The sequence below is a fragment of the Salminus brasiliensis genome, chromosome 6, assembly GCF_030463535.1.
Source record: "Salminus brasiliensis chromosome 6, fSalBra1.hap2, whole genome shotgun sequence".
Lineage (NCBI taxonomy): Eukaryota > Metazoa > Chordata > Actinopteri > Characiformes > Bryconidae > Salminus > Salminus brasiliensis.
In genome coordinates this window covers 5,256,662-5,276,043 of record NC_132883.1, presented here as the reverse complement: position 1 = coordinate 5,276,043, position 19,382 = coordinate 5,256,662, and the positions used below count along the sequence as shown (strand labels likewise).

General features: G+C 42.0%; 1 protein-coding gene across 3 annotated transcripts in view; it reads right to left on the bottom strand.

Annotated features, from left to right (window-relative positions):
- Positions 1–19,382, bottom strand: part of grip2a (glutamate receptor interacting protein 2a) — a 53,914-nt gene that overhangs the window by 31,006 nt on the left and 3,526 nt on the right. For 2 of the 3 annotated variants that reach the window (XM_072681424.1, XM_072681426.1), the window contains exons 2-5: positions 9,674–9,754; positions 6,985–7,120; positions 2,138–2,283; positions 52–138 (exon numbers count right to left, since the gene is read on the bottom strand). In XM_072681424.1, coding sequence (XP_072537525.1) covers positions 52–138; positions 2,138–2,283; positions 6,985–7,120; positions 9,674–9,754 — 450 coding nt within the window. Of the gene's footprint in view, positions 1–51; positions 139–2,137; positions 2,284–6,984; positions 7,121–9,673; positions 9,755–13,372; positions 13,629–19,382 lie in introns of those variants that run through there. The other variant, XM_072681425.1, reaches the window with a different exon arrangement.

The window sequence follows — 19,382 nt, the reverse complement described above, 5'->3', positions numbered from 1 at the left end:
AAAACAGCAAAACTGAGCTACAAGGTCTTTGTACTACAGATGGGGCCTTACCTCGGAGTACAAAGCCAAAACTGTTGCCCTCTTTCTCCAGACACACCTCAATGGTCTTGGAGATCATGCTGCTCGGATTGCTGGGAGCTGACCGAGAGAAAGAGAGAGAGAGAGAGAGAGAGAGAGAAAGAGAGAGAGAGAGACTGTACACAACTCAGTTCGCTTACAGCACAGCTCCCTGTTGACTGTATACACCCTCAATCATTTTCATATCTGAGTATCCTTGGGAGTCCAAAGGGAAAAGGAAACAGGCTGAATGCTATCAACATTGATTCTTTCTGCAATGCAACACTAGAGCAACCAGTGTAGTGATACATGGTGACGGGCTGTGGGCAAAAATACAAGGTTGAACCTAAAATCAGCTGGAGCAATAGCTGTGATGTAATGGCATTTCACTGAGCTGTCTGAATTTGATGGCCCGTGTGCACCTCCAGAAGCCATGTGACATGCAGTAGGAGACAGTCAGTGACGCCAATATTGAGCAAGATGCTGAAACTGCTCTTCCGCTCAATCCAGAGCTGCACAATCCGGCTCTGACGATCTATAAGGACGGCTTATGGCAAGGCTCGCCCTTTTGCTTATTTCTATGAAGATAAACAGGAACTGACATGAGTTTCTGCTCAAAAGTTTTCATACTTGATCTCACTCACCACCAGCAATGTGTATTTACATTTACATCTACGGCATTTAGCAGACTTACAAAAGTACTTTGCTATTTACTTAAGAAAAACCTCAGCTAGTTAGAATAGATTCATAATTCAAAGATCCTCTAATCTTAGACTCTACTAAACACAAGTCAGTAAGGAGACCACTCTACTATTCACACAAGTACTCTCTGAAGAGGAGGGTCTTCAGTCTGGGTTTGAGGACAGCGAGTGTTGGACTCTGCCGTTCGGACACTCAGGGGAATTGGTTCCACCACTTTGGTGCAGGACAGAAGAAAGCCTGGACGCTTGTCTTCCGTGGATCTTAAGGGATGGCAGGTCGAGCCGAGCCATACTTGAAGCTCGAAGGGCTCTTGGTGCAGATCGGCTTTTGACCATCGCCATCAAGTACGGAAAGGCTGGCTGGTCCGTTCTAGGCTTTGTAGGCCAGCGTTAGGGTTTTAAATCTGATGACCTGGGCAGCAGCTACAGGAAGCCAGTGAAGAGAGAACGCAGCAGTGGAGTGACATGGCTGAAGTTAGGAACGTTGAAGACGACCCGTGCCGCTGCATTCTGGATAAGTTGCAGGGGCCTGATGGTGCGCAGAGGAAGACCAGCCAGAAGAGAGTTGCAGTAGTCAAGTCTCGAAGTGACAAGAGACTGTGTATGCTGTGTATTTGTAGATTGTAAGATTGGTAGGATTTCTAAATGCATTAGACAATATAGCAGTTGTGCTGAAGTGAGGATTTATTGGGGTGGTTTTGTTGTGATACAAGTTAAATGTGTGTTAAATGGTCTTACAGCTAAATTGTCTTACATATCCTTTGATAGGGGAGCAGAAGGGGCCCCAGTATAGTGTTAGATTCTAGCGTTTGAACAGTGTTTATCTGTAGAAAGGTACCATGGGAATGTCTTTGGGCCTGTTTACACCTGGCATTAACATGTGTTTTGTATCCGGATACAAGTATCTGGATATACTGACCAGATTCTGGTTGCACTTGTCATTAAAATGTGTCCCCAGCATCACCAGATGAGATCTGATTTTGATATTTATATTTTCTGATTATTTATATTTAGTTGATTCTGAATAAATCCAAAATCCACAGTAATTATTATTTGTAAGTTTTTTTTTTTCTTATTGTCTGAGAAAATCCAATCACAGAAGACACACTCTTTGCACCTGAAAGTGAAACATGCTCTGTTCTGATTGGATGCCCTTTAGGCTGAAAAGGCTGAAGCACTCAAGGCTGAAACAGTCCCGAGAACTGTAGATGTAGAATGCAAAATGGGCGGAGCTTAACTGTGGTAGGCTGAATATGTAAATAAATTGGTTCTTGTGACATTAGGGAACACAGCTCATTTCCATATATGGCCCCATGATATAAGCTCTTTAAGCCAACAGTCACTGTGTTTCCTAGTGCAGGTGTGTGTAGTGTTCATACCGAAAGGAGGCAGTTCGTACTCCACCTCTAGCACCACTCTCTCTCCGATGTTCTTCAGCATACTGATGATCTCGTCATGCCGCAGTTTGGAGAGATTGATGCCGTTCACTGACTTGATGTAGTCCCCCATGTTCAGCTGGTCACTCCTGGATTCAAACCGCACAGATTCAGACCATACATTTACATTTAAGGCATTTAGCAGACGCTCTTATCCAGAGCGACTTACAAAAGTGCTTTGCTATTTACCCAAGAAAAACCTCAGCTAGTTTGAATAGACTTCTAAGAATATCTCTAAGCTTAGACTCTAATAAACACAAGTCAAGTAAGGAGACCACTCTACTATTCGCCCAAGTACTCTCAGAAGAGGAGGGTCTTCAGTCTGGGTTTGAGGACAGCGAGCGTTGGACTCTGCTGTTCGGACACCCAGGGGAAGTTCGTTCCACCACTTTGGTGCAGGACAGTAAAAAATCTGGACGCTTGTCTTCCGTGGATCTTAAAGGATGGTGGGTCGAGCCGAGCCGTACTTGAAGCTGGAAGGGCTCTTGGTGCGGATCGGCTTTTGACCATTGCCATTAAGTACGGAGGGGCTGGTCCGTTCTTGGCTTTGTCCATACTAATGCAATTATTATGTTTTATATAAAACGTCTGTGGTATTTCCAGGAACATCTCAGAAGCAGACGCCTTCTACAAAGAAAAATGGGAAAGAAGTTCGACAGGAACTGAAAGCTGCTCCAGAAACAGCAGAAGACATGAGACATGGTGGTGGTCATGTGACTTGTAATGGAATGGCAAATCAACAGTCGCGTCAGTAAACCACACATTCGGAAAGCCCTTTAAGGTGCATCTGCACAGCAATGTGGTTTTGCATGTGTGTGTGCGTGTGTGTGTGTGTGTGATGTGACCAAAGATGACTCATGATAAGCTTGCGTGGAAGCTAATTTAGGCCCTTCTCTCTAGCGGCTGTCGCCCAGCACTGAGCGTTTGCCTGTTAGCACCACCATACCGCACTCAAACACACATTACTCTGCATAAAGACGTAATTTAGCAAAAACAACAACAGTCTAAATGCTTTTGCCGCAAGTCCATCATTCAGCACACACACACACACACACACACACAAATACAAGCAGCTTTTACTGCACATAAGACACAAGCTCCACAAAGAAACCTATGTTCCTGCCTTCGGCTCATGTCTGCTTCATCACAGCTGTGCTGTTTTTTCACGATAACACACATCCTCTTGTGTTCTATTGCTTTAAAGGCAGTTTAGGGGTACTGTGGAGGTCAAGAGAAGACCACCCAGCTAACAAAACAGCCTAAACAGGTGCCAAGCTAGACCACCAGGCTGACCAAGCATGACCCAGCTGGTTGATCAGCATGACCAGCAAGACCAAGCTGGTTGAGCAACATCACGAGCATCACCAAGCTGGACGACCAGTATGACCAGCATGACCAGAATCAAAGGAAAATACAATATGCTGTCCAAGATCTAGTTAACCAGCTAGCTTACCAGCATTAGGTATGTTTTCAACTGGATGACCAGCTTTTCTAAACCCTAAAACCAACCCTAAATCCTAACCTTAACTCTAGCCTTACTCTTAACATTGAATCCTAACCTTAACCCTAATCCTAACCTTACCCTTACCCTTGAATCAACCCTAATTCCTCACCCTAACCTTACCCATACCCTTGAATCAACCCTAAATTATAACCGTAACCTTACTCATACCCTTGAATAAATCCTAAATTCTCACCCTTACCCTAACTACACCATTGAACCAACCTAATTCCTCACCCTAACCCTAACCTTACCCTTGAATCAACCCCAAATCCTCGCTCTAACCCTAACCTTACCCATACCCTTGAATCAACCCTAAATCATAACCCTAACCTTACTCATACCCTTGAATCAACCCTAAATCCGCACCCTAACCTTACCCATACCATTGAATCAACCCCAACTCCTCACCCTAACCCTAACCTTACCCTTAAATCAACCCTAAATCCTCACCCTTACTCTAACCTTACCCTTGAATCAACCCTAAATCCTTACCCTAACCCTAACCTTACCCTTAACATTAAATCCTATTCTTAACCCTAACCTTACCCTTGAATCAACCCTAAATCCTCACCCTGATCCTAACCTTACCCTTGAATCAACCCTAAATTCTTACCCTAACCCTAACCTTACCCTTAACATTAAATCCTATTCTTAACCCTAACCTTACCCTTGAATCAACCCTAAATCCTTACCCTAACCTTACCCTTATCATTACATCCTAACCTTAACCCTACTCTTACCCTTGAATCAACCCCAAAAATAAACCCCAGCCTTACCCATACCCTTGAATCAAGCCTAGATCCTCACCCTAAGGTTAAGGTTAGGTGTATGGTTACATTCAATAGACAATGATATACATTAAACTTAGACTTCAGTTGTATTTAAGTAGTTGAATGTCAGGTGAGCAGCTAAGATGCATCTACAATGGACCATCTAAGTAAAGTGATACCAAAAACATATATATACATGTGGTAACAAGATGAACTGCTGTTCAACACAAACATAAAGAACTGTATTCCTTCCTTTCAACATGAAGAATGTGGAAATAAGCCAGCAATGAATTTCAGTCTCTACAGAGTGTGTCATGTGTCAGCTTCTGTAGGCAGAGTGTGTCGTGTGTCAACCTCTGGAGGCCGAGCCGCACTGACAGCTTTTTAAACCTGAACCACATTAAATGTGAAGTGTGCTGAAGAACCTTCTGCCCAGGAATATCAGCACCATGTGTTAGAGTAAGCAAGATTGATTACTGACAGCTGGATACACACACACCCACACACACACCTGTTGGATGAGGCATTAGGACTGTGTACACAGGATGACACAACAGGCCATTTTTACCTCAAATGTATATATGTTTTTTTCCTTCTCCTGTAAAGTGGCATTTTTGGAGATACAAGGTTTCTGCGTAAGCAAGACAATATATGTATGTATTTACACTATATGTCCAAATGTTTGTGGACACACCTTCTAATGAATGCATTCAGCTACTTTAAGTTGCACCCATTGCTGCCACAAATGTGCAAATGCACACACACAGCTCATCTAGTCCCTGTGAAGAAGTATTGCCAATAGAATAGGACTCTCTGGATCAGGTGTAAAGCCTCTCACCGTTGAGCTGTGGAGCAGTGGAAGAACTGTGTTCTCTGGAATGAAGGATGGAGCTCTATCCAATACATTTGAGATGCGGTGGGATGGTGATCATCCAACATCCTGACCTCACTAACGCACTTGTTGTTAAATGCAATCAAATCCTAACAGCAATGTTCAAAATAGAGTAGAAATCTTTCCCCAGTTACTCTATAAAAGCTGAATAAACTCTGTTTTAGTACACTTGTGGGATGTAGGAAGAAACAATGAATGAGCAGGTGTCCCAATACTTTTGTCCAAATAGTGCATCTCATTGCTTACTTTGAGTTAAAGAGCCTTTTATATTCATGTTTATCTGCTCCAGAGAACCCTGTTCTACTGGCAATACATCTCTACAGGGACTAGACAATCGGTGTGTGTGTGTGTGTGTGTGTGAATTTGCACAGCTGTGTCAGCAATGGATGCAACTTAAAGTAGCTGAAAACATTCATTAGAAGTGGTGTCCACAAACATTTGGACATACAGTGTGTGTAAGAGAGGTAAGCCATCAATCAGAGGGTCGTGGGTTCAAATCCCAGCACTATCAGGTTATAACTGGTTGCCCCTTTTGGGCAAGGCACTCAACCCCGGACTGCCCCAGACAGTGCTGCTCTGCTGCTGCCAGACTGGGCATAGATGGGCAGCAAAATGACCTATTTCCCTCATAAGTGCATCAGTTACGCTTAGCTTATCTCCATAACACATACATGCAGCTCTTCTTTTAAAGCAGGGGGTTTCAAGGCCAGTCCTGAGGACCCCTGTCCCGCACAGCATCAGGTGTCCTCTGCACACCCAGCATACCTAATCCAGGTAAGGAAGGGTTTGATTATTTAGATGATAAGCTGGATCAGATGAGGGCACTATGCGGGGCAGTGGGTCCCCAGGACTGGACTTGAAAGGCACACACACACACACACACTCACACACTCATTCTTAAGACACACCTAAAACCAATGGGTTTTTCAGTGTTTGTACTGTTTGTTGAAAAGCTCAGCAAAAGGAGGATCACATGGTCTTATCGCTTTCTGTTCTATAACCTGAGAAGAGAATGGAAACACACACACACACACACACACACATACACACACTCTCACACTCCCCCACTACTCCTTTTATGTCTTCCTGCTGCCCAAAGCTTCACTACTCGGTTTTAATTCTTCTCAATGTCCAAATGAATCCTGTGTATGTATGTGTGTGTGTTTGTGTGTGTGCATGTGTGTGTGTGCGTGTGTGTGTGTGTTTGTATGTGTGTGTGTGTGTACTTTAGCTTGTGTAGTCAAGCCAAATCACACTCTCAGGGTTGATGTGATGCAACAGCACTGATCCTGAGGATATACACAAACACACACACACACATAATATATAGCCCAAAGCCGCATACATATGCTACTACACACATATACTGGAAATATTATACTCTCTCTGTTTCTAAGAGTATAAGATTATAATATATTTTAAGTGTGTGTGTCTGTGTGTGTGTGTAAATTTGTAAAGAAAGGTAAGGATGCTAAATGACACCATTTTACAATAACAAATGTAACATTTGTCCAATGACCAAGGGCGCCCAAACTTTGGAATTCCACTGTAATACATATGAGACATATTTATTTGTCCTTATTTAAGTGTGTGTGTGTGTGTGTTTTTTTTTTTTTTATCTTACCTGGCTGCAAGTCCTCCCGGTCTTAAGTTTGACACTCTGGGCTTGCCTTCTTTGTCGGAGCCACCGGAGATGGTGAGGCCGAGACTGCATCCCTCTCTCTTTATCAGCTCCACAGTCGTCAGTCCGCGGTGCTCATCTACACGCACATCCACACAAACGTTAAACAACATTATACATAATATATTACTATTGTACATATATATATATATATATATATATATATATATATATATATATATATTCATGCTGCCTGTGAATATCAGTATGCACACCAATAAATAAATAAATACATTTATATATATATATATATATATATATATATATATATATGTAAATATATAAATCATACTCTTAGGGTTATGTATAAACATACATACACACATATTAGTGTGCATACTGATATTCACAGGCAGCATGAATAAGCATATGCAGTACTCATACGCAGTACTCAGAAGTCAACCTGGAGCCTGATCCTTTAAGGCTCTTAACTAAAGAGACTCTCTAAACAGATGTTCTGTGCTGAGCTGAAGCAGGTGGTCTTACACTGGAACACTTTCACAGACTTACAGAATTTTCTAGTTGCTTAAACACATTTCATTTGCTTGAACTCTGAGGGCAGGTGCCACAGCTGGAAAAAAAGTAGCGTCGAGGTAGGAACCAATCCACCCACAAATACGCTCAAATCCAAGTGATGAACTGTAAGACGCTGTAAGATCAACTGTCTGTAAACTGTTAATACTTACGAATTCAAAAACAGGGGCCAAGGGCCGATTACGTGAGAGTAAAAATGCAGTTTTAGGAGCCAGGGGGGAATCTGCACTGAGGAACTGGTGTTCAAATTTACACGACTCACATGATACACATGAATACAGTGTGTTACATCAACACAGCTCTTAGCAAACATCATTGAAATGCATGCCTGCGTGCTGCCATGAGTTATTATTAAAGAGTGATCATCTCACTGGAGAATATATGAAGGGGTTTGGGTCCAAAATGAAAGTAAATTAAAAATACTTTTTATTGGTTTTTGTTGTGATGTTGTTGAGCTATTGAGTCTTTTACAACCAGGGTTCTTTATGAAACCCAAAAACCTTCAAACCCTTTGTAGCATCTTTATTTTTAGGAGGGTGTGGCTCTGCGGTCTAATGCACTACCCCTACGGCGGTCGCAAGTTCGAATCCCAAGCCATGCTGCTTTGTCATGAGTGGCTGGAGGCTGAGAGAGCACAATTGGCTATGTTCTCTCCGGGTAGGTAGATGGATGCTGTATTAACATGCTGTATTAACAGCAGTTTGAAAAAGGGAGGTGGTGTGAGGGGGGAGTCCTACCGAGGGGGTGTTTTTTGGCTCACCTAAATCGGGTAGAAATGGGCTTAAAAAAAGAACCATTTAATTATCATGACTTAAACTACGTCCTTCTGACTGCTATCTGAGATGGTGTGGAACTCCAGACCCCTACCCAGAACTGCGTAACTAGAGTCATATTAGTGTAAAATCCTCTAGTATTACTCTCCCCCTCAGTCCATATGCTTCTCTACCTTCAGATGCTGCTTCTGGATCCCTCATCTTGTCAGCAAATGCACGTGTATAGCTGTCCATGGTGGGGGCGCTCAAAACATGATTTGTATTAACTGCAGTGCTGTAAAAGTCAATTACATTTCACAACTGCAGGGGGAGCCCAGGAGCAAAAATACCAAGTGTAGCATAATGCTGCTTTAACAGACTATCAAGACCTACTTCCAAAATGTGTCTAGAGAAAAAATAGCTCTCTCCATGCTCCGCCCACAGCACTAAACCTTATGACACGTGCTAATAAAGTTACTAGCTAGCAAACCAAATAAAGCTAGGATATAGCAAAGGAACGGGTCAGTAGCAGTCAGTAGCAGCCATATTTATGGTTTGGCATGGTATTTTGGTATGAAACCTTGATTTTGGGCCTCGTGTATTGAGCCTTGTGTTTGTACAGCATTTCTGTATTGGGCCAAAAGAAGCCCAAATAGATCCATCTGTGGCATCTAGACTTGGCCTGACCTAGAGTTGATCAAACCTAGTCATACTGCTTATATCACTGGAGTCACTCTTGGTAAGATAATCAGTACAGATTTTTACATTAAAATTGCATAAATAATTCAAATAGCCATATATATATATATATATATATATATATATATATATATATATATATATATATATATATTTGGAGGGATATTTAGTGGATGAGGGTTTGATACACAGGTTTGGCAAGCTGCCGTTGTTGCTGACAATTAAACAAGGCCCTTCACCCTCACCTGCTCCCTGGGCACTGCAGCGATGGAAAGTAAAAGTAAAAAGTAAAATTTATAAAAAAAAAAGTAAAGTAAAATTTATCAAAATAAATAAATTAATGAGTATTAATAAGTAATTAGGCAAAAAAAGGCCCTTATTGCCATAGAGCAGCACCATGCAGCTCATATGGAATAACTAATTTACCTAAACTAGCTTTTCTAATTTCATTTATCTCTGCTGCTTGAACGAGCTTCAGTTTCTATACTAACTGATGCTGGCTGTATCTCTGCAGTTCTATCACATTAATTAATCAGATCAATCAGTTCCTTTATCGTTACGTTTACGTCTACGTGAGTCGTGAGTCTTTCACAGAAGTATAAAATATTGTCCTTAAAAAACGGGCTGACGGTGGCTGTGTGTCATACCTGCAATGCTGCGTCTCTTTGAGCCCACACTGCTGTCACTCACTGCAGACTCTTTACTCCCTTTAGAATAGGGCCCGTCATCTGGAACAATAAAGCCAAAGCTCTCTTCAACAACATCTGGCAACCTTGATCACAGATCCATGACATTCAGCAGACAACAATGGCATCTCTCCCCAAACACGTACACACACACACACACACACACACACACACACACACACACACACACACAGAGACACACATGAGGAGTTTGTGACTAGATGTCTATCAACCAGATAGAACGAAGAGGAGCTCCTCATTCATCTCCTTTGTTGCGCAGAGAACAAAAATGACAGTTCCTTCTGTTTAGGTCTAATTCAATGTGGGAATAATCAGAATAATCAGATAAATCATGAGAGGGACATTTGTAAACATGTGGTAAAGAAATATTTCAGATTTTCCAAAAGTTGTACCAAACATCTAGTCTGAAATAAATAAATACATACATAAATAAATAATAAATAAATAAATAAATAAATACATTAATAATCTTATCCAGTCCATCACAGGGTACTACACACTCCCATGTAGGGCTTTAGCATAGCTAATTTACCTACCATGTGGTTTTGGGACATGAGAGGAAACTGAACCTTTCACAGAAAGAGACCAGAGAGAGGATCAGACCCACAAACCCAGCCCCCTGGAGCTGTGCAGCACACACACTGTTTGCTGTCTAATAATAATATTAATAATACACATCTTAAAATGTGCCCCAGAATAGGAGTTAAATAATGTTTAGTTGAATAATGAGAGTTAATGAACAAACTCAAACAGACCAATTTCAGGGGACCAACCCCTACACTGTTACATAACACCCCTAAAATGGAATACACTCTACTAGAGAAAGCCTTCCCAGCCAACATGCTTAATGTGGGTCTTACATGGGTGGGCCAGGTAGGTTCCAGGTGGGCATGGACCATGAGCATAAATGGGTTTGTACCTATTTTTACAGGAACCCAGTTAGGCTTTCCAAAGTGGGGGCCCATCATTACAGCCCACCTTCACCTGACATTGGCCCCATCTAGGGCCCATATGCAGTGTACAACCTTAAGGGGGCCCATGGTAGGCATCCAGAGGGCCAACGTGAAACCTGAGGATACAACTTTCTGGTATCTACTTGCGCTACCAAATACAGGCCCCACATGGACATGTTAACTGGTTTTTGAGGCTAAATGTAACAGCTACTTCGGGTAATTAGAAGCAAAGCTAAAAGGCTAAAAGCTAATGCTAGACTGATCAGAGATGGGGAAAGGCTGAGAGGTGGAAGCTCTGCTGTGTATATTTATGTAGGGGAGCTTTGGGTATCCAGAAGCCAGAAACGCCTGGGGCCATACTATGGTGCGGTGAAGCTGGGGGAATGGCTAAAAAGACTGAAATGCTAAAAGCTAACAATAGGTCAACCGAATAATTTAGAGGGGCTGACCGAAGATGACATCAAGATGACAGCGAAGGAACCCCAATACTGTCTGGTACACACACACACACACACACACACACACACACACACACACACAGTCTACATATGAACTGATGCTTTGTAAAAAAAAAAAAAAAAAAAAAAAAAGTAAACTTCTGAAATGATTGTGGGCTGACCCGGCTAATTTCCTAAGTCAATTAAAAGTCTGAAAGTAATTTAGAGCATGGCACTCCAGCAGCCCGGCTTGTGATGACACCATTCCTGATGTAGGTTAAACGCCGGATGTTCTAACAATGCTGGTGGATGCTCAGGGCCTATTTTCAGCCCAGCACTCTTATTTATAGAGCCCTGGCTGTCACTTCACTTTCTAATTTCCATACTGAGCACACTTTTCCACATATACACCCATTAGCCATTACATTAAAACCACCTATCTAATATTTAGTAGGTCCCCGGTGTGCCTCAAAAACAGCCCTAACCACTCAAGGCATGGACTCCACAAGTCCTCTGAAGGTGTCCTGGGGTATCAGGCACCAAGACGTTAGCAGGAGATCCTTTAAGTTCTGGAAGTTGTGAGATGAGGCCTCCAGTGAGAACTGGGCACCCATGGGCACCCTGTTGCTGGTTCACAGGTTGTCCTGGGTTCGAGCACTTTCAGTAGGTACTGACCTCTGCATACTAGGAACACCCAACAAGACCTGCCAGATGTGTTGGAGATGTTCTCACCCAGTCGACTAGCCATTACAGTCTGGTTCAGATCCTTACTCTTGCCATCACCTTCAAGAACTGACTGTTCACAGGTGCCAGATAATCAACGTCAGTGGTTGTAATGTATTGTCAAATTGGTCAAACACCAGTCAGAGGCAATGTTTGTGCCCTGAATATGAACCCACGCAGTGTCAGAAAACGAAGAGCAGCTTCATGGACAGCTGCCAACTTGGGATTTTAATGAAAACGTCAAAGGTCAGACAAATAGCCCATAAAGCTTTGAAAAGACCAACTACTTTACAAGCAACCGGAAATGGACAGACGTGTGAGCAAGTGTGAAGGAAGAGATTCCTTATTTGGTTGGATAATAGCTGTATAAATTCGCTATCCGTGTCCAAAAGTATCCAGACGCCCCTTCTAATTAGTGAGTTCAGCTATTTAACCCTCTCAGCAACCATTGAGGTAGTTTGACTTGCCTTTTTATATATATCACCTACCTTAAAAACATTGATCCCTTGTATAATATCCATAGAAAAGCACTGCCATTAGAATGGGACATTCTGTAGCAACCACCAGAACCTGAGCCTGAGGTCACTGTGTCCAATCCAAGAGTTGGCTAGAGGGCTATAAAGCCTCTCAGCATTGTCTGAAAATTTTCTTATCACACCTTACCAAGTGTGTTCATCCGCTACCCCTTTGTCTGGTCTTGTTTCTATGCTGGTTCTTGCCTCATGGTGTTTTCCAATAGGACTATTGGCAAGAACCTGGCGATATGACATGTATGTGTATGTATATGTATCATGATACAGGGATTACGGTTGCAATATATTGTGATACTGTAAGCAAGGCTATATTTTGGGATTTCTCGTGAACTACTGTTTGCCAAGAATCCTTGTAAACTGTTAGATTCTGCGATAAATCAATATTTTTCTGACCCCTATTTTCCATGCTTTTTTATGTGGTGCCCAGTCTGACTTTTCTGTTAATGATTTATTGTTCTTGCTGATCATCTGTGAATTCTTGCACATAACAATAAGACTCTTTTAAAATGGCTTGAGTTGAGTAGTTGAGTAGACTAGGGTTAGGCCTAGGCTCACTATAACAATATTTCTATATGGTCCTTGGATTAAATGCAGTGTTCTAGGCCAGTGGTTTCAAACCTTGGTCCTGAAGGACTTCCTGCCCTGCATAATTTAGTGCTAACCCTGCTCCCAACACGCCTGATCCAGCTAATCAACTAATTAACATGGCCTTAAGGGTGGTGTGTTTGGACAGAAAACCACTAAAATGTGCTGGATAGGGAGTCCTCCAGGACCAGGGTTGAGAACCACTGTTTTAGGACACCCACATCTAATTTACAAAATGGTTCTATAAAGAATCATCCATTAAAATCCATTCTTTAGAAGATCAAAAGTTGCCATCTTTCCGAAGAACCTTCTCTGGCACATTCAAGACCTTTTCGGAGTGTATATGGATGGATGGATGGATGAATAGACAGTAATAGATAAAGAGATGTAGGTGATGGAGTGACTCACCGCTGTTGTTGCGTCCTTCTCGCCGTAATCCACACAGCATGGCTGCAACGTCACAAATCCATACCTTCACACGCTGTAGTACGAGAACTGCCTATATTCTACACCTGCATCCGTCCAACTTTACAGGACCATTCAACAGCTCACCATTACCTTCATATGGCTACTGTAATTTAACAGTCACTGCTCTTCTCAAGGTCCTGCTATGGTAGTCCCTCTCCCAAAACAGCTCACGTGTCTTTATACAAAACCACAGAAGCCATAACATCCATCCTCTAGTGCCATTCAGCTCTGCATGTGTGTATCCTCTTACAGTGCTCAGAATCTGTAGTCAGTGCATGAATGAGAGAGTGCATGTGTGTGAGCAGGATGAGCAAGTGAATTAGTGGATGAGCGAGTGAGTGAATGTGTCTGACAGTGTGTGATCGTGCACACAAGTGTTTGTGTGTGAGTGTGTGTGTGTTTTCCCAAGGTGCCGATTTCACTCAAGCCTGCCCTCTTTTCCGAAAGGGCAAAACCCAGAGTCTAGCATTCACACAGATAACAGATGTCCATTATCCAAAGCTGTGTCCAAAAAGATACGTCCACCGATTCCTTGTGCCACAATGTTTAAAATCTAAAGACACATGACCGATATACTGGCTATCCAATCTCTAGTGTTAAAAATCTAGCATCCAAAACAGATAATGGATAGCCTGCAACTGTAATGTCCAGTTCCAGTGTCCACTAGAAATCAAAGAGTTGCAGATTGTCCAAAATGCTATATTCAATCTCTGGTGCCCAAAGCAACACTATGGATAAATATCCAACAATATATTTGCCACCTATATCATAATAACCATAGTATACTGTCCAAATAGTTATCGATGATCCTTCGGGCAATGTCTAATCTCTAGTATCCAAATAGTTACTGATGATCCATATGGCAAGGTCCAATTTCTAGTGTCCAAAGATATACTGGCTACCTGTCTCAGTAGCAGCTAATAATATAGAAGGTGATGTCCAATCTCTAGTGTTTAAAAATATATTGTAGCTCTCACAATAACCATAGTCATGTCCAAATACTACTGATTACTGATGATCCATATGCCAATGTCCAATCTCTAATTTCCCAAGCAACATTGGCTATCTGTATCACAATAACCATAGTCTAGTGTCCTGATGACCCTGTACTTTCCAATTTGTTACTGATGATCTATATGTCAATGTCCAATCTCTAGAGTGCAAATATATATTGGCCACCTATATCATAAAAAACATAATCTAGTCCCAATAGTTATTAATGATCCATGTAGTAAAGTCCAATCTTTAGTGTCCAAAGATATACTGGATACTTACAATAATCCCAATCTAGCATCCAAATAGTTAATGACGATCCATATGGCGATGTCCAATCTCTAGTGCCCACATATATATTGGCTACCTATATAACAATAACCATAGTCTGGTCTGAATAGTTACTGATGATTCATATGGCAAGGTCTAATCTCTAATAGTGCCTAAAGATATATTGATTACATATATCGCACTAACCACACTCTATGGTCCAAATAGTTACTGATGATGGTATGGCAAGGTCTAATCTCTAGTGTCCAAAGACACTGTTTAAATGGTTACTGCTGATCCACATGGCAGTGTCCAATCTCTAGTATCTGGCTACAAATATATCCGAATTGTTACTGATGATCCATATGTGTCTAAAGATATACCGCCTACCTATATATATATAAAAATACTCTAGTGTCCAAATAGTTACTGATGATCCACATGACAATGTCCCAGCTCTAATGTCCACTATCTATTGACAATGTCCAAAATCTAGCATCTGGCGAGATACTGGCTAGTCCACATACCACAAAATCCAAACTCTAGTGTCCACTGGCTACTGATTCCCAGGTCTACCCATGCTGTTATTTCCAAACGGTAGAGTCCAAACGAGCTTGAACCGTCCACTGCTCAATCCTCAAACTCCTGATGTCCAGTCAGACGTTGACCGTCCACGCTGCAGTCTGTCAAACTCCAGTATGCACAGCAGTGAAGTAGCTCCAGTCATTAATCCACTGTGGTCGCTCCATGTGTGCAGTAAAGCGGGGCAGGAGTGAGAGAGGGTCCAGCTGCCTGTGTGTGTGTGTGTGTGAGTGTGTGTCTGTGGGTGTGTGTGTACTGCAGCATGGGGCTGGAATAAACGCTGCTACACACACTGCACACCTTCTCTCCCTTTGCTCCTCCCTCTCTTCACGCTTGTTTCTTTCCTTCCATACTCTGTTCTATTAATCCTCTCTCTCTCTCTCTCTCTCTCTCTCTCTCTCTCTCACACACACACACACACACACACACACACACACACTGACTGTGCTGCGAGTCGCTCCTTGCCAGCGGCTTGTTGTAGTCACATACTTTACTGTGTTATACCACACACACACACACACACACACACACACACAGACCACAGCCCCACCCCCTTTCAACTCAACCCCCACTGGCATAAAAACAGTCACACAAACACTTCTTCCTCAGTCCAACACACACACACACACACACACACACACACATACTTCAACACACACTCTCCCTCTCCAGGGCACTCACGTGCCCCATCTCCCTCCATTTAACAGTCTGTTAGCTCCTCTGCTGCCCATGCAAAGAGCCCCAACCACTCCACCCCCCCCACCCCTCCAAACCACTCCATGCGGCTCGCAGCTAATGTCTTTTAACTGGGGAGTGTAATGAGTGGAGGCACAGGGATCTGCAATATAGGCTAATAGAGACATGCTTTTGGGTTGAGCTCACAGAGGCAATTGCCATGCAGTTATTTTCATTTTGGGGAGTAGTAGAGTGATAAGGACTGATAATGCTGTGCCGCTTTATCACTGGACGTCTAACAGTTCCGTATTTGGTGGATTCTTAATTGGGGGATCTTCTCAGCACCTTATGCCCTTAATGCAGAAAGGCTTATTACACATTAAGGTGTATTATAAACTGGTGGGACTATTCTTTGGTAACAGACGTTTGTAACAACACTATCAGCCCATTGGTTGTTCATAGGCTGTTTAAGGGGTTAACATTAAAAGATTTAACAAGCAATAATTGTGCTAGAATTATGCCACCAGATGATGTTTTTTAATATTATTATTGTGCAGAAATCCATGTCATTTTAAAAGGTTCACAAACTTTCCCCTTTCTCTGTATTTTCTAGAGTTCTAGACAAGCAGTGACAAGTAAAAGTGGATTTCCCAACATGGCTCAAAAGCTCTATTCAGAGATATATTGTCTAGCTATCACATTTACCAGTCTAAAAAGTGTCCATAAAGTTACTGATGATCTATATGCTAATGTCCAATCTCTAGTGTCCAAATAGTTACTGATTGTTCATATGCTAATGTCCAATCTGTAGTGTCCAAAACGTTACTGATGATCCATATGCTAATGTCCAATCTGTAGTGTCCAAAACGTTACTGATGATCCATATGCTAATGTCCAATCTCTAGTGTCCAAATAGTTACTGATTGTTCATATGCTAATGTCCAATCTGTAGTGTCCAAAACGTTACTGATGATCCATATGCTAATGTCCAATCTGTAGTGTCCAAAACGTTACTGATGATCCATATGCTAATGTCCAATCTCTAGTGTCCAAATAGTTACTGATTGTCCATATGCTAATGTACAATCTGTAGTGTCCAAAAAGTTACTGATGATCCATATGCTACTGTCCAATCTGTAGTGTCCAAAACGTTACTGATGATCCATATGCTAATGTCCAATCTCTAGTGTCCAAATAGTTACTGATTGTCCATATGCTAATGTACAATCTGTAGTGTCCAAAAAGTTACTGATGATCCATATGCTACTGTCCAATCTTTAGTGTCCAAATCGTTACTGATGATCTATATGCTAATGTCCAATCTCTAGTGTCCAAAAAGTTACTGATGATCCATATGCTAATGTCCAATCTCTAGTGTCCAAAAAGTTACTGATGATCTATATGCTAATGTACAGTCTCTAGTGTCCAAAAAGTTACTGATGATCCATATGCTAATGTCCAATCTTTAGTGTCCAAATCGTTACTGATGATCTATATGCTAATGTCCAATCTCTAGTGTCCAAAAAGTTACTGATGATCCATATGCTAATGTCCAGTCTCTAGTGTCCAAAAAGTTACTGATGATCCATATGCTAATGTCCAATCTGTAGTGTCCAAAAAGTTACTGATGATCCATATGCTAATGTCCAATCTGTAGTGTCCAAAAAGTTACTGATAGTCTTATAACCCACTTATAGTCATTCTGTAATTATTAATTGAAAATTAGCAGCTATACATTCAAAACTTCATACAGACTTCAATGACCCGAGATATCTGTGCACATACACAACGAAACTGCAGGGCACACAGAAACCACATGGCTCTTCAAGCGCCACCATACTTTAAAAAATAGCGCTAAAACTCACAGGATAAGACAGAATATAGGAAAAGACTTCCCTGTCTGTCTTTGCTTCCATGTTTATGACACATACTGTTACCTTTAAAAAATGTATCACGGAAATCACAGGCTGTTGTGGTAATGACGGTAATGACGGTAATGGTGGTAATGGCGGTAATATATCCTTCAAAAATATGCAAACATTGGAAAGATTTGAACAGAAATGATACATTGTGTCTTTTAAAGCTCGACACAGCTTCCGTTTACTCTCAGTCAGCTTCATGTGGCTCCTCCTGTGATGCTTTTTGCCCCCTGCCCACAGTTCATCATGGATGGACCCATATCAGTAGGTCAACATGACTTGGAACTATGTGTTATACATTTTACATTCATTTACAATGGAAATGACCAATCTGGAGATACAATGCTTTGTTCTGGCAGCAACAATACATTGTGTGTGCTGAGCACTGATTAGCTGCCTGAAAACCACTTGGTGGAGATTGTGCCAGTTTACAGCCCCGAAGTGAATATGACTGATTATGTGGTTACAGTGACACCTGTGAGAGGTAAAAAAAGGTATAAAGGTAAAGGTGCACGTATTTGTCACTGTACAGTGTACACCGAAATGTGTCCTCTGCATTTAACCCATCTGTGGTAGTGAACACACACACACACACACACTAGTGAACTAGGGGCAGTGAGTACACACACACACACCCAGAGTGGTGGGCAGCCAACTCCAGTGCCCAGGGAGCAGAGAGGGTAAAGGGCCTTGCTCAAGGGCCCAACAGTGGCAGCTTGCCGAGCCCGGGAATCGAACCCACAACCTTGTTATCGATAGCCCGGCGCTCCCCCACCCCACTAATATGGGATCTACATATTAGTCAGTCAGACCAAAAGTGTATGTAGTGGTCAGTTCCATACCACAATTCCAAGGAAGGACAACCAATGAACCAGGGTCAGGGTCACGGGCGCCCAATGCTCATTGATCCGAACCATAGAGGCCCCACCTCACCTCACAACTTACAGGATTTAAAGGATATGCTGCTAATGTTAGCCTTGGTCCCAGATTCCGTGATGGGTCATAGCTGGTTTGACGGCATGAGGAGAATGTACACAATATTAGGCAGGTGGTTTTAATGTTATGTCAATCCTTAGTTTGTGAAATCAGGGGTAACCTGTGTTTTTTATATATTTTATTATATATATACAGGTGTGTAGTGTTTTATAAGTACAAAAAAGTGTAACATTTATATTATAATAGATTTGATATGTTATAACTATAAAAATCAACTGTCTGATACATTTGAGTACAATAGAGGGGACATGAATGAAGGGAAATGAACTTTAACAGCTGAAGATCTGCTAAAGAAGCACAGCAGCACTGTCCTGCTCTGGGATGGCCTGTCAGTGACCACTCTCATGTTTCATTGTCTAGAAAGATCTTTCACCCACTGAGGCCAACTGGCTTCTTACTCAACAGCAACTGCACATGTGTGTGTGTGTGTGTGTGTGTATAGGCTGTCCAGTGCTCACACCTGTCTTTCCATTTGTCAGTTGCACACACCCCAACACCCACACCCACTTCCTTTA